Raw genomic sequence first — 22381 nt, forward strand, 5'->3', positions numbered from 1 at the left:
CACATATCTGGGCCAATATGAAAAACCCATATTAAAGGGCCAATTTTTTTTTCATTAGTACCAAAAACTTGTTGAAAGAGAAAAAGATGGCGGAAACAAATGGTGTTTCTACATATACCAAGACTGGAAAACGTGAAGGGGGTTCTTGTGAAGAAGATTTGGTTGTAAAGAAGTCAAAAACAACTAAAGGTGGTGATGGAAAAGCCCAAGAAAAGAAATGTGAAGAAGAAGAAGAAGAAGAAGGGCTAATAGTAGTTAGTATTGAAGCTGATGCAGCTGAAGATAAAGGTTCTAGACATACTATGGAAGATGCTTGGGTTGTTCTTCCAGATGCAAGATTGGATTTTTCTGGAAAATTAAGGTGTGTGTCATTCTCATCTTTCTTCTACTTGTTTTACAATTTTAAGACTTGTTATTTACTGTGATATGTTTACAATTCAATACTTAATTGTTATTGGGGCTGATTTTGACCTGTGAGTCTTAACACCTGAGATATATTTTCTTGGGCCTTAATACAAGTTGTGCAGAAGACATTATCTAGGTGTTATTCTCGCTAATTTCATACTTTGAAATGATCTCGCTAATTTCATACTTTGAAATGATCGAACTTCTCTTATGTGAATGACATCAGTATCCCTGATTGAGTCTTTTTGTTTCCTTTATCTGTAATATCAATCATCCCACTATCCTTTATCTTTCCCAAACATTACATGTTCCTCTTCTTTAGTTTCACAGGGTCGACGGCTTTTACTTATATCCTTCAAAGGACAAGGGTTTCCAAATGATCTCATCCTCCAAAATGAGGGGAGTTGGAATATTATATGGAAGTGATTTCCTCAAGTCACTGTCTTAGCCAAAGATTTAAAAATGAGCTGTTTCTGTTTCCGTCTCTCTCTTGGCTGAGTGTTCTTTAGAGCCGCATATTTCTTTTCTAGTTCTTTTCCTTTCTTAATTAGCATGGTGTACAGGCATGCACATTTACATGGTAGTGGCTGAAAAATTAGTACTAGTATAACTGCATGGCTGTGGGGAGTGAGCAGAGCCCTTGCGTATGCCATGGTTAGGCGACAAAATTTACAAATGGCTGGAAGAGTGAGAGAAAAAGCAAAGAATCATAAGAAATCGTAATATGAACTAAAACAATCACAACATATGAGAATCATAAAGCCCAAATGGCAAAGAAAACTGCTATCCAAGAGAACCATTCAAGCGGAAGAGATACATAATACATATGCATACAAGTTGAGCATCCTGAAGGCTCAACTTGAAGTACAAACAACTATCAATTACCATCCATCAAGACTATGATGCAAATAACCACAATATGCACATCACTCACTACCAAATTAGACTACTAGTGGAAGAAAAATGCTACTGTCATCACACTCACATTTGCATGACCTATACCAATTCACACCACCAAATTGAAGTGCTATTCAACCAATCTATCCCTACACTACACAAAATACTTAGTGTAAATGCTATTGTAAACATTTCATCAAACAACTTGCAACCAAGTTTCACAGACTAACTTCCATTCATTCTCAAGCAAAACAAATATCTCAACAAAAGCCCAATATGAACTTACTATATTGACCCCAAAATAAAATGCAAATCAATAAGAGAGCAAACAAACCAATACAATTTTCTTCACAAATAACAAACCCAGGTAGTATCTTGTTGCTCCAAAGGAACAAGTCTTCGTACAAACAAAGTGAATGAGACTGAATCAAATTTTTTTAGCAATTTTTTTGCAATTCCAATCAAGTGCGCTATTCCCTTTGCAATTGCAATTACCAGGACCAAAACTTATGCTCTTGATACCATGTTGGGGCGTTTTTGCATGAGATAAAACAAAACTGAGTAGTTGAGAGAGATGGGGTGTTAAAGAGACGGGAGATGAGATGTAGTCAAGAGCGAGAGAGAGAGAGGAGTTTTTTAGGAGTGTTGTGTGAGTTTGGGTAGAGGAGGCGGAATTGGAGAGGAGGCGGAATTGGAGAGGAGTCAGGACAGACAGACAAAAACCTACCAAATAATATTTTTGGCCACATACCCCCCACCCGGCCAAGAACGTTCGCTCCGCTCACTTGAAAATTACAGTAGTAATCTCTTTGTCTTCATTGTGGTTCTGAAGCAGCACTAAACTATTTTGAATCTGTGAATATTTAGAATGAGGCACTTATATTTTCTGGTTTATATGTCAGATGTGCTCATTTTGCAATTTATGATGGACATGGAGGTCGTTTGGCTGCTGAGTATGCAAAGAAGCATTTGCATGCAAATGTTCTTTCATCAGGATTACCACGTGAGTTGGTGTGTTTTGCATGGTCTTATACTTTCATATATGTGCTCGTATAGAACACTGCAGTTCATTTTTTTGCTAATTCTGAATGAAGTATAGATTCTATTTTCAACTTGGATATGCATGTTCAGACTTTCTTGTGAACTTTTTATGTATTTGAGATGCAATGTGGGAAATCTATTTTTAGGAAAAGATAGGAATTTATGGTCTTTGGGGTTTTGTATACTTCTTTAAAGGTTTCATTTTCTGGCATGGTTACAAAGTGTCGAGCACACTGACCACTTAAACATGACAAAATTATTTTTACTAAAGGATTCAAGGTTATCCATGAAACCATGAGTAACACGACGGAGTGGAAATTGTCCAATCCTAGAATACTGGATGTGGTTGTTACATAAGATTATTTTTACGCTTTTCATTTCACAAAAGCATGGATCAATTTACATGGAAGATTTTAAGGTTAGAAATCATCAACCAAATTTCAAATAAGTTTCAAATGAAAAAAAAAATAAAAAAATACATGGAAGATTTCAGGGCTAGAAATCATCAACCAAATTTACAATGAGGTTTGAAAGGCTTACACTTTACTCTAATAAATATATTGCTTTGCTTGCCACACACACACAAACAGCTATTTTAAATCCAACTTTACCTTCAACTTTACCTTCCAAAGAAAAACTAGTGGCATGACATAATTGAGTGATTCAGTAAAACGGCATACTAGATGAAGAAGTTGATCTGATAACTAGAAGAAATGATGATTCATTTAGGCAAAACAATATAAATTTAGCAAGAAAGAGATGATGGAAACCTGTAGAATAGAAATTAGATCGCTGTTCAATTTGCTTCCACTACTTCATATAAGTAATCGAAGTGTTTCTTATTCCTATAGCCTTATCTACGATTTGTGTATACCTCTTTGTGCTTGTTAAAACTGGCAAATTATTAGTTTTGAATTATACTTCTTTTGATATATTAGCTATTTTACGTGGTGCTTGCAGATGGATGTAAAAACTGCTAAGAAGGCAATTATTGACGGTATGTTGATAAACTTTGTAGATTTATCTATTCTATAGATATTGAACATAATTTGGGTAGGAGTGTAGGACCTTCAGATGTAACTTGTTTAATACTGTTTAATAGTGCATTTTTCAATACTCGTTTTAATGTTCAATTGATCATTGAAATCATGAAATGCTTTGCTGCATTCTTTACTGTATGAAAAACCAGTGCTTTTTCATTGAGGGCTTCAGGGAAGCTGAGAGTGCAGGAATGTATATCCCGGATGGAAGTTTCTTTAGGGTGTTCCTCGTGTTCCTCTCCATGCTTTCTGTTGGAGAGTATGGCAGGGAAAGGATCCATAGGTTCTTTGAGTATCGATTTTCCATTGCATACAGATCATGTGCATCACCCAAGTTTCTATGTGGGATTAGGGCTGATTGTATTTGGTGTTTGCAGCTTTGATATTCTTTGTGAGAGCTTTATTGTATGTTCTTTTGTGTTACTGAGGACAGACAGAAAAGTTAAAAAGCAAAAAGAAAAAAGGATGTGTTCATGCTTTTGCTATTCCTCCTCTTACATCTATTTTCTAAATTTGTGTTCTTATCCGATCAGAGGAGATATGAATTGATTTATTAGATTTGAATGATGGTTTAGTTGTAGAGTCGAAGTAGGTTCCGAACCCACTCACAAGGTTGAGTAACACCCCCCTCTTCTTTTCTTCTCTGGTTGAATCACACCGAAGTAACCATATCTGACAAGTCAAAATAGATGGTTGGCATCAGTCTGATCAACTCTGGCAGAACATTGTTTAAAATAAAAGGATCAAAGTCGGCCTTTAAATATTTCTTTCACCACAAGATATTAAGTTCCATTGCTCATGGATTTTTATCAGATTATCTAAAATTACATATTGAGTCTTTTTGAATGAATGTATTTCTGGTATATTTAAAGCAATTACTATTTTGTTGGCCACATGCACCATGTAGAAGCATAATCCTGTGTTAAATTGAAGCACCACACACTAGACTTGGAATTGGGATATAGAATTTGTTTGATACTAAATTGAAGCACTCAAGCAAATATCTTTAACCTTCAAACTTGTCTATGAATTCTACAATCATTGTATCCGTTCTTGAGCTTTTGTTGTTATAGATCGCAATGAGCCAAAAAAAAAAATGAGAGAGATTACAGATTCATGAAATAGCTTATGCTAACTAGTTTTGCTTGTGAATAAGACATCTGTTTTATTGTTTCAATTGGTTTCTTTGTGTTAATTGAGGTTGTTGCTTGATGTGCTCAATTCTTTAGGTTTCCGGAGAACTGATGAGTCTCTTCTTCAAGAAAGTGCCACAGGTTTGACTATATCCCAAGATGACTGTAATATTGCATACTCTTGATATCTGTGAAATGTATGTCTATTTTCTGAAAGATTCGCATGTGATCTGTATTTTCATCCTTATACTTTGATATTTACTATTTAGACTAGTGAGCTTAAATTAATTTTAATAGTATATACAAGGTAGCTGTTAATTAAATCGGGTAAAGAATATTATTGCAGAATGACAATTTGCTAAAGAATACATTTTAAGTCTAATTAGAAAAGTAAGTTTGTGGATGATGAAGCGTTGTTACTCTTGTTGATGTTGAAGACATCTTTCAAGCTTGAGGTTTCATCCATAATGTGGAGGTTGATAGATTATAAAGATAAATAATAGATATAATAGAAGACCTTAACATTGCCTTGTTTTATCTTTGAAAGTTATGGAAGGGACCAAGAAGCAGGGTGAGTGTTGTCCATACCAAAGTAAATCACGCCATTTTGTCAGTCTGGATGGTGTAACAGAATTCATCATAGGTCGAGTATGTTTGAGAAGTTATGGCTCCAAGCCTCCAACCAATGCAAGTATGACATATTGAGTCAATACATACTCAGTGAAGAGAGCTGTCCATTTTTGAAAGTGCGTAGTATAAAATATCTTGCTTACAGTTTACACCATCAAGGAGCCGATTTTACATTGGGCTGTGGGAAGTGCATTAGAAATTAAATTTTATAGGGATATATTGTCATGAGCTGTTGGGTTCACTTTCCTTAGCGCCTTCTGTTAGAAGCTCCTCTTCTATTCATATACTTTTTGTCTATGTTCAATAAACATTAGTGGGGTCCCAACATTAGTATATTGAAAAAAGAATAAATGTTTTTAGATGGAGGGATGTTATGTAATCTGTAATTATGGGTTGTTGCTGTGTGTATTGGTCTTCTATTCTTTAGTTTACTTATTTGTTTCTCCTTGATATATTTACATTAATTTTATCTGATAATAATATGAGGTGCTCAATGTATGCGTTATCTGTTCTTTTCCATTTGGAGAACTACAGGGAATTCCGATAGATCACATTTGTTTGGCTAAGTTTTGGCAACCTATATCCTATTTCTTAATAAAAACTTGGAACTGAGATGGATGTTGTAATTCTAGTTGAAATTAAATCCCTGTTTTGGTGTAGGGGTTAAGGTAGGGAGTCAAGTGTTTGCAATATATAATAAAAGAAATGAAAAATGAAAAATAGCACTAAATTAGACACAGAATGAACAATAGGAAAAAAAAATGATGGGAAAACTTTGTGTGAGAGATAGAGTGATCTCATACAATAACAAGAATAATGAGATCAGAACCAATGTCCACAATGACTTTGTGCAGTACTTACAAGGTCAAGTAATGGTTTCACACGTTCACGTTCACTTTCACTTAGTATAATATGTGTTCTGTTTTCTTCTCTCGTTGACTATTCAATTCGTAAGACACTATTAAGTAATCCTGTTCACATAAATCTAATTAGTACGTTTGGGCTCTTGAATATAATTCTTTTCAGGGGGATGGCAAGATGGTGCTACAGCTGTATGCATCTGGGTTTTGGGCAGAACAGTTAGTCTTCAACCATTTCCTTTTATCTCACTTCTATTCCAGTTTAGCCATACATAAGAGTCATTTCATAAGAGAGAGCTGATTTTGGAGTTTGGCCTCACTTCATTCTGGTAATGTTTAGTTCCTAATCTCACAGATTGTCAACACCGATCTGAAGAATACTCGATAAGCCTTTTTTTTTTGCACACAAGTAGGGATTTTATTAAGAATAGAACCAGAAAAGAGTTACAGAGAGGTGAATTTGTTACATGCCATTAAAACACTACCAATGTCGTGTTTATGAGCTGCCATTCATATAAAACACTTACAGTCTTACACCTGAGGGCATACAAATGCAATGCTATCATTAGCTGTTAAAACCAGGCTTAGTGGCATATAGGCACTTGTAGACAATTTAAATGAAGTCATAGAGAGTCTACGTATCGGGGTGGGTTTTCAGGTCCTGGGACCAGAATTCTTAATGTTGGTCTTACTTGGCCCCCACCTGAAAACCATGTATTCAAATACAAGGACTTTCCATGCATTTATAGGCTTCCCCCGTTAGTGGGAGACATCTGTGCCAAGAAGACCTGTATTCAAAAGCTTGGTCCGTGAATCAGGTGTTTCTTTTCCTTTTCCATGGGGTTATTCATGTTAAACCAAATTTATTGTTGCCATATTATCAAGGTTTTCATTGCTAACATTGGAGATGCAAAAGCGGTAGTAGCTCGATCAAGTGCTTCTGATGAATCACTAAGTCAATCAGATTGCACCAGTCTGCTAAAGGCTATTGTTTTGACAAGAGAACACAAAGCTATCTATCCACAAGAACGCGCTCGTATTATGAAGGTAAGACGAATTTGCATTGTGGGTTTGATGATTACAATTGTTATTTTTTGTATTATGTACCTTAGAAAGTTGTGTTTTGGCTTCTACTTTTCACCTTGTGTGTTAATTCTTCAGGCTGGTGGATCTGTGACAAACGGACGATTGCAGGGACGCCTTGAGGTATCCAGGGCTTTTGGAGATCGCCAATTCAAGAAGGTCAGTAACGCCTAAGCCATGACAATTTGTATGCTTCATTTTCAATTATAAACCCTTCATACCTCATGCGCACACCTATGATGTTTGTCTTTATCCTGGTGGGAAATATTTATGATGCTCATCTTTGTATACATACTAACTTCATGTTCAAATGTGTTGACACAACAATCCTTCTTGCATATGGATAGCATAGAGTGACATATTTTTTGAGTCATTCTCATGGTTTCACCGTAGTGATTCCATGAAATACTAGTGTGTCTTGTTTGTTTGGTCATTGTATGGGAGTATGACAATAGCATGCAAATTTCAGGTTGGTGTTTCTGCAAACCCAGATGTCCATTCGTTTGATCTTACCAAAAGAGAGCACTTCATAATTCTTGGCTGTGATGGTTTATGGGGGGTATGTATTATGTTACCAATACTTAAATTAGGCTTCTTCACACTTTTGTTGATTTGTCATTTTATGCAGTTTAACTTATTCATTCTCTTGATGTTGTGGATGAGTAACAGGTGTTTGGACCAAGTGATGCTGTTGATTTTGTCCAAAAGCTGTTGAAGGTATTATTATATTTTTAAGTCATACAATTTACGCACTTATGATTTTTGTTCCACTCTGACACTCCAACATTCGATTCAAAAATTCAATTGAAATCTTAGAATTAAACCAAATTTTCGGGAAGCTAAAGTTACCATACATCCATACGTAGTGGACCTTTTAGACTTAGTTGGGAAGGATGATAGGGATAATTTTTCTTTTTAAGATGTTAGGAATAACTTCCCATCACTAAGATACACTTTGTAACGGAGCAAAAAATCAAAAATTTACTAAGATTCCTAGATTCGCATATAATCCCTTTTGTTTTTATCCACATTTATAAAGCCGATATTCACCGAGTTGTCTCATTCAACCATCTTGAGTATGACATTCTGAAGTCATTCGCCACTTAAGGGAATTTGGAGCCTTGGCCTGTCCGTCCTGCTGTAGCTGAGGGTGATACAGCAGTTTGAGTAAAGATTTATTTGTTTTAGGATATCGTGTCTTAGATTTGTGATTGTTCCGAAGAAAGAGGTGAAGTTGAACATAAACAATCAGTGTCCTGTAATGAGTTTCAATATATGTTAAATGAACAGCCAGTAATGCTCTTTTAAAGCTAAAACAATCTTTTATTTGTTTTATTATGAGCAAAACACAATGAAGTTTTTAACTGAAGCGACACAAACATTTTGTTTTTCTTGGCAGGAGGGTTTATCTGTTGCGACTGTTAGTCGCCGACTTGTAAGGGAAGCTGTTCGTGAGCGACGTTGCAAAGATAATTGCACCGCTATTATTATTGTTTTCAAGCATAACTGACTGCCGTCTTTCCCTATACCTTTGTCATGAAAGTAACACTGGTACTGAATATTAAGGTGAAATGAACTGTGGTCCGGGAATTGTTTTTTCTACCCTGACCTCGACTGAAGAAACAAGGTTACAAGTTTACAACTTTCAAGTTATAGCTTTTTGAGGTCTATTCACATAAATGGGTTTCTTTTTAAGTCTGTTGAAATGCTATTAGTTCGACACTGTAAACTTGGTATCAGCTCAGCCCATTGAAGAAAAGCATTTCACTTCGACGGGAGGGTTTGAATTCATAATAATCAAGAGGAAGCTTGAACTTGAACTTAGAGCATTCACCCTGGAATCCAATGGATAAAAATATATAGGTATATGATGGCGATGTGAAAATCTATTAGGTTTTGGATCTTGTGTCTCGGACCACCTCCAAACTAAGTACTTGGATCACTGGATTGGCTACTTTTTGAGAATGGAGAGGAAAAGGAAAAGAAAAGATTAGGGTTATTTGAAGGAGTATTCACAATTCACAAGTACTAGATGGGGAAATAAAAACAGATTTGGGATGAGCTTATCAAGAAATTAATCGTCCTATATAAAGATAACTACATTATAGTAATCTGTAAATTTAAACTATTCTTTTAAAATGATCTGCAGCTAGAAGATTATAGACCTAACATCAATCATACTTGAAAATTTCTGAAATAATACGAGAACATTGTCTAGCGTAAAACTAATACAAGAACGTTAACGTACAAAATTACAAATGCAATCTACCACACTGAGTATGTTTCATTAATTTATAGTTTTCGTTTTTTTTATATCTCTAGTTGTTATACATCCTTTATCAAAACAAAAACTTATTATATATACATCAGATAAGTCGGGCATGCTGTCCATAAGTATGATTTTCAAGATTCTTTAGAGAAAACACTAAAATGGTTACTATTACTTGTTAGATATAGTCCCAAAGATTAAGAGACATCCCCATGTATTTTAATACTCACTGAGTGGGAATGATAAGGACTCCCTTAATCCAAGGCCAAGTATGAAGTTATGAATTATGCATAGTTAATCTTGTCCAAGACGTAGTCCTACTGCAGCCGCCAAAAATCAAGTTTAGGCATTTGATGCTACATTTGCTTTTGTCCAATGATTATTAGCTTCTTTAAGGTTTCCTATTGTCTGGTAAAGAATGGTAAGGACTCATGACCAAGTACAGTTATCAGCAAAAGATTGCAGCTAGTGCGTATATGGTGAGACCTAAATTCTGTTTAAGGTCTTTTCTGAAGGAAAGTTGCAAGGGATTTCACTTTCATCAATTTAGCAAGACTGATCCCTAATGAACGTCAATATCCTCATATTTCTACAAAACTGGGCCTAAAAGGTGAGGTTGATATCAACTATTCACAAATTAGTAGGTGAGGTTGCTGGTCCTAATCATTTATTTAGATAGTGGTTTAGAAGCATTTGTCAGGAATGTCGCAACTCTCAAATTAATGCAGCATACTGATCAAGGGAGATGAATTTGATTGGGGTCTGTGATACTACCAAATAATGCTGTATTATATTTTTTGATCTACATGTGCTGAATTAACTCACCAATTAATCTCAATCATATAAATCACATGCCAACTTGATCCTTTGCAGTTTTCTAGTGAACACCCATTCCTTCATCTACCTTTCTATCCTGCCGTTTTTCACATTTGGATGACATATTTGCACTTTTGAGATTTCATCAAGTTCTTAACTTTCAATATGGCAATTAAGATTTTTACATAAATACTTTCATGGCCAGAAAACCGATCGGATACAATGACTAGGAATCTGTAGTTGTTCTTGGTTTGTACATGTGTACTCATGCAGAAGACTGGGATTTGGGTGCATGTTGTATGTAGGCCTATCAAATAAATCAATAGGCAATAAGCGAACTTGGGGATATCCTTTCTCAAACTACCTGGCGAACATGTTCTTGTCCCCCCAACAAAATTCAATTCACAAGTCAACAATTAATTGGTTATATCTGTATGGAAAGCTATAATTAAAATAACTGTGATGATTCATACAAAAAAGAAGATTTATACCAATCGCATAATAATACATGCATGCATCCATACATTAGTACATTATTAGTACATATTTGTCTGGCACTTGGTACAAAATTATATGAAGCACGCTCTAGCTTCCTGACTATATATATGCATCTTGCCCGGCCTGTAACTGTATCTGATCAACATTAGGAAGGTCAAGCTAAGAGTGTAAAATGACAAGACAGAGTTTTGTATCTGAAAAGATGAAATTTTTCCTAGCACTGGTTGCTCTACAGTTCTTTTATGCAGGGTTTCATATTGTTTCTAGACTTGCACTCAACATGGGGATTAGCAAAGTCGTTTATCCAATCTATAGGAACATTATTGCAATTCTTTTGTTGGGACCTTTTGCTTATTTTCTAGAGAAGTGAGTCTAGCTTTTCGACAGATTTTTCAGCTAAAATATTTTTTGATTCTTTCTTTAGTAGTAATGTTATGGATGGTTTCTTTGATCAGAAAAGAAAGGCCACCACTTACTTTCTCTTTGCTGGTTCAGTTTTTCCTTCTTGCACTATGCGGGTAAGCAAAACAGAATGCGTTACCTTTGCTTCGTTAATATCTGCTACTATACCTTCTGATGAAATGACAATATGTTCATTTCCTTGCTTGATCCATAACTTGTCCCTTGATTATTCTTTTTTAAATCTTTGATTCCAGTATAACTGCTAATCAAGGATTTTACCTATTGGGTCTGTATTATGCATCTCCAACTTTTGCATCTGCCATGCAAAATTTAGTTCCTGCAATTACTTTTCTAATGGCTGCAGCTCTTAGGTAAGTTGATGGTGTTCTTAAGAACCACATGAGTTTAATTTTCTGTAAACTTGATCGACTGTTTCTCATTATAACAAGATCTACATACTTTCTCACTGATCAGGCTGGAGAAGGTTCACATCTCAAGGAAGGATGGGTTGGCAAAGGTGTTAGGTACCATTGCAAGTATAGGAGGTGCAACAATTATTACTCTCTACAAAGGCCCTCTTCTTCTGCATTTAAATACACAACCACCTTCGGGAAACTCAGTGGAACACATGGTTTCTACTTCCTTGACAAAACAGAACTGGACTTGGGGTTGTGTTTACCTGTTTGGCCATTGCTTGTCCTGGGCTGGCTGGCTGGTGTTCCAGGTCAGCAATCATTTTGAGTACATGTTTAGATGCACCATCTAACTGACCGAATCAACAAGGATGCCTAGTATGCTTGTATACATACGTTCATTTTATTGATCACACTAGTAGGATGCTGGATTAGTACGTAGCCAAAAACTTGACTGACTGACTGAAAATCCATCGTCAGTCTATTACTAATTCCAGAGTAAAAGTGATAGATGCATTGAATGATTAAGCTATATTTTTAAACTAAATTTGCACAAATTTCACATATTTAATTTTTTTTTGCAGGCTCCAGTGTTGAAAAAGTATCCCGCTAAATTGTCACTCACTTCATTTACATGCTTCTTTGGAGTGATACAATTCTTGATTATAGCAGCCTTTGTAGAAAGAGATGCTGAACGCTGGAAAATTCAATCAACTGAGGAGCTTTTAACCGTCCTATATGCGGTAAAGATCCTTTAAATAAGACAGCATTATGTTTTCGTTATTTACCAAGTAAATTAAAACTGTCCTTAAATTGTACATTCGCCAGAGCATTGTGATAATGAGGTGAGTTATTCTAGTTGAACTGAAATTTTTATGGTTTGAATGAGCATCAGAACACACAAATTTGCATAACATCCAATGCTTTCAATACACAAGCTCACCCTACTATAGCGATATCTTTGTTGTTAATCATTTCTCTATTTATGAAGGCAGTAAATATAGAAATATATAACATCCTCATCAGAGTATTCTTTTTGAGTTCAATTCTTACTAAGATGCTAATTTAGCTTTGGTCTCATTTGATTTACAGGGACTTGTGGCTTCTGGGCTCGTTTTTTCTCTTCAAACATGGTGCATTCACAAAGGAAGGACCTGTTTCTGTTGCTGTTTTCCAACCATTGCAAACAGTTCTAGTCGCCGTCATGGCATCTCTAGTACTTGGTGATCAATTATACTCTGGAAGGTACGTGGAAAATTCAAAAGTTATAACATCAACATGCAATTTACAAGGCCAACCACTATATTTTACGTTTTTCATTTTGTTCTGAAGCATCTTTAAGTTGACATTGATATTTTTTTTTATGTCTTATTGCAGTATCGTAGGTTCAATTTTCATCATGTCTGGTCTTTACTCAGTTCTGTGGGGGAAAAGTGAGGAGAAGAGAATGGACGATCAAGAGAAGGAAGACATGTTAACCACACATCTCCTTGATGAGGAGATTGGAAAAACCGAATGTCCAACACTTTTATCTAACTCTTCTCCACAAATCAACACCATTAGCTAATAGATTAAAGACAATCCTGATACAAAATATCAGCATTAAAATTGAATACAAGATTAATGGACAAGATATATGTATATTCCTTCGATAAAAGCTCAGCATTCCAACATGAAGATGTTAGTTTCGTGTTATTTTTTCGTTATCCAATTATGTACATGCCAAATCCTTATGCTACTCTAGTGATGGGCTTTCATAATTGAGCTCTTATACAGACATGACGAAGTTTTTTTGAGTCCTGTATTGTGCGCCACATGAATTGGATTGGGCAGCCTCCAGCCCAAGCCCAAATAGTGAAGTCCAAAACAAGCCCAATACACCTCCCACACCCTCAACCCATACCGGTTATTCAACCTTTTCTAACCGACATCTCTCTCACGAGTCTAACTGCAGAAAACCCAAAACCAAAAAAAACAAACCAAAAACAAAACTTGATTTTGTGCATTCTAACCGCCATTGTTAATACTCATTGTAGACATTGAGTTTGGGCGACATTGTGGAGTGGAGTTGAGTTTGAGAGTTGGAGTTAGAGTTGGAGTTTTGAGATTTTGACTTTATTGATTCAATTAGGTTGTTGTGGAGTGCAAACAAGGATATAGTTTCGTTGGTGCAAACAAGGATTTCTTAAGTTTTGAATATCAATTTTTGTGAGTGCATTTTGTTTAATTTTTTTTAATTCAACTCTAGTTTCTCAATTTGTGGTTTCTATTGTTGAATAATAAGTATGGTTGTTATTGTTGAATAATTTGTGGTTTATATTGTTGATTATTATACAATGCAAGTTGTTTGGACTCCAAAACGAAATATTGCTTGAAAAACATTGAAACTACCCAGTGAAGTCGTTTTGAAGATGCCCCAAACGACTCAGGGAGGTCGTTTTGGAAATTCAATCTTGCTACTCGATTTTCCTTAGCATACTCCGACTTTTCAATTACCACAACCACATTAACTTGTTTTTCCTCTAGTGGTTGCCCAACCAATTGCCTCGCTACGTTTATGAAAGACCTAAACATATAAAAAACAACAACTATTATTAATACACTAATAAAATTACATTTAGAAAAAAAAATAAAAAATCAATGCCTACTCCATCATACCTCTTCCGTAGTAAATAATTCTGTTGTATCACTTAAAATCGGTTGACAATCCACGTCATTCGAGTTTGCAGAGGATCGGTTCGTGGATCGCAGCAAAAGGATCCTACATATATAATAAAACAAGAGTCTAAAACAATTTGTGTAATGAGGGATTTCAAAGTCACAAAAAAAAAATGAACTTCTCACTAAGCCACATTGGATAATAAGGTTCATAAACGACCCAGTCATGTAGTTCCATAGAGGGTCCAAACGACCCAGCCATATTAGTTGCTAGAGTCCCCAAACGACCTAGAGGTGTCGTTTGGGCTCGGGTTCTAAATGTTGTTGATTCATTCATTCAAGTGTTTTGCATTCATTCATTCAATCAATCAATCAAGTGTACATTTTGCATTCATTCTAATAAATGCTCTCTTATAGATTCATTCATTCAATCAGGTGTTTTGTATTCATTCTAATTAAGTGTTACCTCATTATTTAGGTTTGTTTGTCTTTGTCGTTAACGATTTCTCGGTTTCTCATTTGCTCGACTGGTCGCATCTTCTATTTCTTCAACTTCTTCAACTTTACCTTCAACATTTTTTGCCACTTCTTCACTTTCTCTTGGTTGTTCTTCACCTTCAACATTTCTTCTATTTTCTCCTTCTCTAATTTGTTGTTGCACTCCAAGTATTACCTCAAATGATTCTTCTTCGTCTTCGTGTTCCATTTAGGATTTTGATTGGGTTTTGATTGAGTATGAAAATAGTAAGGAGTAAATAAGTAAGAAACTTGAGTATTTGATTGAGTATGAAAAAAAGGAGTAAGGAGTAAATAAGAAACTTGAGTATTTTATGTAGAGATATTTGAAATTTTGATATATTTCGAATAATTGAGTGAAATATGTTTGTAAGCCCTAAACCCTAAATCCTAAACCCTAAACTCCAAACTAGTTTATTATTCACAATTGAAAAAAAAAATGGAAAATAACAAGTTTAGATATAAAACAAATTATTATTTTAGCTTTGGATAATTGAGTGAAATATGTTTGAAATTAATTTTTTTTTATGTTGATACGAAATTTGTAAACCCTAAACCTTAAACCCCAAACCCCAAACTAGTTTATGATTCACAATTTGAAAAAGAAAATGGAAAATAACAAGTTTAGATATAAAACAAATTATTATTTCGAATAATTAAGTATAATATGTTGGTACGAAATTTGTAAACCCTAAACCCTAAACCCCCCAAACTAGTTTATGATTCACAATTTGAAAAGGAAAATAAAAAATAACAAGTTTAGATATAAAACAAATTATTATTTCGAATAATTGAGTGAAATATTTTGGTACGAAATTTGTAAATCCTAAACCCTAAACCCTAAATCTCAAACCCCAAACCCCAAACTCTAAACTAGTTTATGATTCACAATTGAAAAAAAATAACAAGTTTAGATATAAAACAAATTATTTTTTTAGATTTTGGCATGTTTGATTACATGTTTTAACTTGGTTATATAGATACTATGTGTTGGTGCAACTAATTGTGTTGTTCCTAACCCAATTTTTTAAATCGGATTTCAATTTTGCTAATTCAATTGAGATGTGTTGATAATTGATCATTACTAATTCAATTTTGCATATCATTGTTTAAATAAATTATTGTATAATTATGATCGATTAATGATTTTGTATTATAAGAAAAGTGTTCGGTGTTTATGTATAAGAAAAGTGTAATTGGTGTTTATGTAATGAATTTTTATTGGTTAATCAGGCTAATCATTGGTTAATCAGGAATTTCCATAGTTTAGAACTTTTTAATTATTTTAGTCCAAACGACTCCCCCAGGTCGCCCTATAGAAGCCCCAAACGACCCAGTCATACCGCTTGCATGTGATACCAAACGACATAGTCAGACCGTTTTATGGAAAAAACAGAGAGCTCTGTCTCAAACGATATTTTTAAGTCATACACTCAAACGCACGACGATCAGATCGTTCCATGGAGATTCCAGAGAGCCAATTCTCAAACAACAAGCTCATACCGCGTGAATGTACACTAGAATGACATAATGGTATCGTTTGAGTGTATATTCAAACGACATGGCGAGACCGTTTACGACCCGAGGGTTTCGTTGTGGACGAGACCAATTGAATTGGTTATTGGGCCGGGCTTTGATGGCAAATTTGTAAATTTTTATTTTTTGGGATGCCCAATCCAATTTGATGAGTGCCCACTTAAACTACCTTTCTGAAATCGTGCCGTGTCCCAAAATTCTTTAGAAAAACGGGCAATTTCAGAAGTTTGAGTTCCTCCAAAATTCCTTTCGCTGGGAAAATTGGGTATAGGTACACAGACACAAATTTCTTAAGTTAATAGGAAATAGCAAATTTTTTTTTTCGTTTTTCCTCCATAAAAACTGAAATTTGACATCTGTCTCAAATTTCAGATTGAATTTTACTATTTTGACCTTTTATATTAGTCCCAACTAAAAAAAACTACCGACAAAAAAAAAACTACGGACTAAACCAGTTACCAAAAGAGTAGTGGGCTAATTAAAATAACTAAAATTAATCCGAAATCTACAAAATTCCAATTAAAAGTGCGATGAATTTCTGGGGAAACCAAAACAATGTGGAAAACATCAAATTCAAAAATGGAAAAAAGGTATGTTAATTACAACTAATTTCAATACAGTTTTGTTTGATGTAATTCAAATTGTGAAATTGTGAAATGACAAATTGGAAGTTTTTTTTTAATAAGACAATTATATTATTTGACAGAGAAGAGGAAAGCAATTCTGACTCTGATTTTGAAGAATGTGTTGGAAAAAAAAAAAGAAACAAAAGATTAAGGTTGAAGAGCATAGAAAGAAAGGAGATGTTAAAAAGGAAGGAGAGGCAACAAAAGAAGACAGTGACAATCGAGATATTGAAGAACTGAAACTTACTATTGGAAAACTGCAATTCCAAAAGCATGTGTTGATAGAACGACTTAAATTGTGTCATGAGGAAATAATGGAGCTGAAAGACAAACAAGGTGCAATGAGCGATAAAGGAAGTGTAACTGAAAATATGATTGGAATGGGGAAGAAGCGGCAAGAAATAGACTATATTTATCTAGGCTTTGAGTGTCAAACATGTAGAAAAGAGTATACAAATGACAACCTTGCAAATGCAGAGGGAAAAGGAAAGAAAAGTACAATCAAAGTTGATTCAGAATCGATGCCATTGGAGAATCTAACAAAAGACAAGTTGAGAGACGTTGCTACAAGCCCACTATGGAAATTTCTGGATGATGACCAAAAGGCTGTGGTGCAAACTTTCTTCAATCAAGCTTCTAAAAGGTATTTGATAATAGTTTATGGAATAAGAATGGCATACCCTTTTATTATTTCAGCTAGTAATACAATATTATGTAGAAGGTTTTTATTTTTTTCTAGGTTGGCTTTATATATTTTAAAGATCTACCTTGCCGTCGTGATTTTTTGTTTGGTTATGATGCTTTAACCGCTTTTGCTTAAGTCGTAATTCTTTCATTTATTTTAGCTTGTGTCAGAAATGAGTCCAAAACAAATTAAGAGTAGTAAACAAAAGAGAACCGAGAGCCTTAGAGGTATAGCAATTGGCCTAGGTTGGTTGCATATATAGTCAAATCTTAAGCAATAATAAAAGAAGGATAATATGGACAAAGAAAATAAAGAGTACCATGTTCAGTTTCTGCGTTGCCATTTTTGGGTTATTGGCTTTGTTTTCCTTTGTTTATAAATAGTTTTCTAACATTATATTGAACAATCATTATGGCAGCACAATAGCATGGACAGGAGATGATTTCAACATTAAAGGAATTGTACTTGAAGATCTAATGTTTAATAAATTTTTAAGTAACGAGGTAATGTTTGACAATGCATTATAGTAACACTTCCCATAAAATGATTAGCATTTAATCGCAAAAGCACTAACTATTGTTGACCTGTTTTTGTTTTCATGAATCATGTAGATCATTGACTGGTTCATGTCATATTTGAGAGAAAACAACCAAAATACTGCAAAGAGCAAATTCTTCCATTCAATGTGTAAGGTAAATGTTATCTACCAATCCCATATTTCTTTTTTATCTATGTTATCTTCTTCTTTTCCTTTTTTTTTGGGGTAAACTAAAATAGTTACATCTTGTTTCTAGACATTTATAACAGATGAGAACCAAAAAAATGTGAGATCCTTTCTAGAAGATGTTTTGGAAGAAGTTGAAGAAGATGTCATGTTCTGTTTCTTTCCGATTAACACACCCAAAACAAAAAGTTCAAGGGACAACTACCATTGGACACTTCTGAGATTGGACTATGACACTTGGGAGTGGATTTATTTCAATGCGTTGCTGCCAGGAAAGACCTCAAAAGACAAATACAAAAAAGACGCTAAACTAATGGTTAGTGACCTTATTAAATGCATCTCTACTTGCTTCTTTTGCGTGGTTTAACATTGTAATTAAACACATTGTTATGTTTCATTGTGTTAACCTTAAAGCATTGCATTCAAAACTTATCTTCACAAAGTCCAAATAGTTTGTTTTTGGCCTCTACTTGCAAATCATGTGACCAAGTCCTTCCTACTTGAACCCATTAGATAGAGACTCACTTATTTGTTTCTTGTATTATTTAATCTTCTAACTAAATAATTGAATTTATAGAGAGATAAAGTGACTGAGTTGGTGAACAAACGACGCTATAGAGAAGGCAAAAAATTGTTGCCAACAGATTCCCCAATTCAAGTTATGGACTGTCCACAACAATGTTCACCGTAAGAGAAAAAACTCAACAACTTTATAATTAAAATATATTTATCCTAATTTGAACTTAATATCAATTTCTTCGCAGGGAAGACAATGCAGTTTATGTATGCAAGTTCATGCAATGGTCATACAAGGAAAAAAACCAGTTCTTGTTCCAAGAAGGCAACTTTGAAGAAAAAATCCAAAAGACTCGTGCAAAATTTGCCTATAAGATCTTGTCTGACAAGTACAGAAGTTGGCCTTCAAAGTCAAATAAAAGCAATGAGACTTGAAAAGAAGGATGTAGCTGAATTTTTTTTCTTGTTATCATTTGTGTGTCTAGAGGAATAGGGGATTGGACAGATATATGCATTTGGACGTAATAATTTTCTTAGAATTTCTTCACTTCGTCTGCAGGTTCTTTACGTTTATAGGAATCAACGGAGTTTACTTTCGATTGATTTATATATCTATACCGGATAACTTTTTAACATTTCACTTGGACTCGAAATATAAGTTGTGATAGGTGTTTGTAGATAGAGAGAACAGATGAAAAACATAAATGCCCCATCTATGTAATGTGCTCTCTACCCAAATAAGAATGGAAATTCAGATGGGCGATGGTCGCATGGGTGGAAATGACTAACTTTTCTCGGCAGACGTGAAGCTTTTTGAAACTCAACACAATGTTACACTTGTTAAAACCATGGTATCCAAGGGATATGTATTGAGCAAAGATGCATTGACCAAGGCCAAGGCTTTTGATGACTCCTATAAAATTTCAGCGATAAGAGCCAAAGCTTATGAGGCCGACAAAATATGTCATATCTCGTGGATGGGAAAAAACAAATTATGAAGCAACGATTGCATTTTATAACAAGAGCTACTTTTCTAAAGGAGCTCTTTCGGTGTCCGATGCTCTCACTAGAGCAGCCAAAGTTGCTGTTGATTTGGGTACTCACGCTGGAAAAAAGTGATCTTTAGAGTTAGATAACAATTCTTGATGCAGTTCCTGCAACATCCTACAGTAAACAATAACCCTGAACAATTATCCTACACCCTAAACATTAACCCCTAAACCCTTAGAAACTCAACCCAAATGACTAACTTTTCTACAGACGCTGATGCTCTTTTTTAAACTCTGAACATATGTTACACTTGTTAAAACCATGGTATCCAAGGGATATGTATTGAGCAAAGATGCATTGACCAAGGCCAAGGCTTTTGATGACTCCAACAAAATTTCAAATACATGCGGGAGCCAAAGCTTATGAGGCCAACAAATATGTCGATCTGTGGATAGAAAAAACAGCTTAAAGCAACATTGGATTTTATAGCAAGAGCTACTTTTCTAAAGGAGCTATTTGGGTGTCCGATGCTCTCACTAGAGCGACCAAAGTTGTTGCTGATTTGGGTACTCACCAAAAAAGTGATCTTTAGAGTTAGATAACAGCTTCTTGATGTAGTTCCCAACATCCTAGAGTAAACAATAACCCCAACAATTATCCTACACCCTAAGCATTAACCCCTAAACCCTTAGAAATTCAATCCTAACCCCTAAGCCCCTAAATTAATTAGGCAATGAGAGTGTGAATAAGGGATCATGGAATAATTCTGGCAGAGATGTTTGGTCCAACACACCATATCACATATCACATCTCAAAGATTAAAGATTGTTTTAAATTACAAGATAGATTGAGACTCTGTAATTATAGCAGTCTCATCAAGTGCTTGCAAAATATCTTTCATGGAGTTGGTTTTCTTCTATTAATTTTCTTCCCATCTTTGAAGCATGCTTAATGAAAATTCTAGCAGACTAGCACAATCATGCCTTAGTACGTGATGCTTTGGAGTTTGGACAAACTGGAATAAGACAAATCTTTACAAACAAGTGGTCACAAGTTTTACTTTGTTTAGCTAGTAGAACGCACGTTCATGACACAGGCCCATCAAAAACATAACAAACAACGTCAAAATTGAAAGTCTAAAATATGAAAAGGAAATGAAATTTATAAATAAATAAGAATCACTTGTTCAACAACACAAATCCATACTAAAAAGAAATATAAAAAGAAAAAAAAAAAGTAAAGGAAATGAAAATTTCAACAAACTATGGTTGTCTTTAGCACCCCGCAGTGCAAGTTGCGCGATTACGGTACCCATACAAATTGCACCTACTACACTTACGCAATTTTCTCTCTCTCGCACCCATACTCTCTTTCCTTTTATTCCTCCTGCGTCCTGGAGTACGTTTAGTATCAGGTGGTAGTATAAATGACCCTTCAGGCTTCCCTTTTGGTTTCTCAATATCAGGAACATGATTAATCGAATGTGAGTAAGAATCACGAAAAGCACTAACAACAAGATATGGGTCACAGAACTTGTGCACGTCTTCACCAATACTGAGTATACATTGTAATTAAAGCATGCTCACAAGGAAAAGATTCAATGGTCCACACATTGCAACTGCAGAAGAAACACTTTAAATCAACGCAAAAGATATTGTCAGAGTGAACCTCGAACACATCATCAGCTGACTTTGTCACTTTCCAAGTCCGACCAAGTTGAATTCTCTTGACCAACCTTTTCTCCATTTTCGGACACATCAATGATTTCCATTTGTTACATTTATCCCGTCGCCTCATCATCATGTCCATTATCTTAACACGAATCGCATCCAACATTGATGTAATCGGCATGTATCGTTCTTTCCCTATCCAAGAATTAAAGCTCTCAGCAATATTTGAACACATCTCCCCAAACCTAAGTCAAAATAACCGGAACAAAGCGAAACAACTTCAGTTGCTGACAAAAACAAATTAAATGAAAAAGGTCATATGTACAACTAACAAGTTTTCTCAGTAAGGATACTATGTCTAACACCATGTCAGACTTATATGTGAATAAGAACTAGTACATTACAAGCCTACACCAACAAACATTATACCACCAAATCTATATACATCTATATATATTAAAAAAAAAACATTTAGAAAGGATAGAGTACATATTCCCCTGAAAATATACATTTTCCCAATGCTTATAAGGCACTCTCTCCAAAAATTTATCGACTTTATCTCCACCAACAAGTCTCACCACCCATAGCTTTGTCAAATTCAGTGTTAACCACGGTGTTCTTTGTGTTTCTGTTTTTCTTTTTTATTTTTCTGCCAAGTATTTTTTTTCCTTTCATTTCCCCTAGTCTCGTCTTAATTGCAAATGCTACATATTTGATTCGCCTGCCCACGCTTGTAAGGCATCTTGGTTGTAAATGTCTGTTAAATGTCCTTTTGTCACCATTACCTTAGAGGGTTAGACTAACCACTACATGTGTTTCTAGTCCTGTTTATCATTACTTGTTACACTAACAGGTATTGCACATGCAGGTCAGAACATTACATGAGGAGAAGAGGCTGGAAGATCTAGTTAATAGGGACCTAAATGGTTGTTTCTTGGTAGAAGAGCTGGGAAAGACAGTAGAGCTGGATGGG

General features: G+C 34.9%; 2 protein-coding genes across 2 annotated transcripts; both read left to right on the forward strand.

Moving 5' to 3' along the window:
- The first annotated feature begins 52 nt into the window (after positions 1–52).
- Positions 53–8784, forward strand: LOC147479284 (Protein phosphatase 2C family protein). Its single transcript, XM_086581220.1, has 10 exons — positions 53–361; positions 2205–2313; positions 3304–3340; positions 4613–4657; positions 6173–6225; positions 6892–7053; positions 7168–7248; positions 7559–7648; positions 7759–7806; positions 8489–8784. The coding sequence occupies exons 1-10, from the start codon at positions 87–89 to the stop codon at positions 8597–8599; spliced, it is 1011 nt and encodes a 336-aa protein (XP_086437346.1). The 5' UTR covers positions 53–86; the 3' UTR covers positions 8600–8784.
- Positions 8785–10699: 1915 nt separating this feature from the next.
- On the forward strand, positions 10700–13182 carry LOC147479285 (WAT1-related protein At3g18200-like). The gene is given in 8 exon segments (XM_086581219.1): positions 10700–11038; positions 11128–11190; positions 11329–11445; positions 11549–11798; positions 12072–12230; positions 12580–12636; positions 12638–12732; positions 12865–13182. Coding segments are annotated over 8 exon segments (1125 nt in total). The 5' UTR covers positions 10700–10844; the 3' UTR covers positions 13055–13182.
- The last annotated feature ends 9199 nt before the right edge of the window (positions 13183–22381 follow it).

This window comes from Coptis chinensis, chromosome 8 (genome assembly GCF_015680905.1).
Source record: "Coptis chinensis isolate HL-2020 chromosome 8, ASM1568090v1, whole genome shotgun sequence".
NCBI lineage: Eukaryota > Viridiplantae > Streptophyta > Magnoliopsida > Ranunculales > Ranunculaceae > Coptis > Coptis chinensis.

Bases quoted from the DNA above. Each gene is read 5' to 3' on its own strand.
- LOC147479284 (XM_086581220.1), top strand. From the start codon at position 87: ATGGCGGAAACAAATGGTGTTTCTACATATACCAAGACTGGAAAACGT. The intron at 4,658-6,172 runs GTTTGACTATAT...AATTCTTTTCAG, and splicing joins TCTTCAAGAAAGTGCCACAG to GGGGATGGCAAGATGGTGCT. The intron at 6,226-6,891 runs GTTAGTCTTCAA...CATATTATCAAG, and splicing joins TCTGGGTTTTGGGCAGAACA to GTTTTCATTGCTAACATTGG.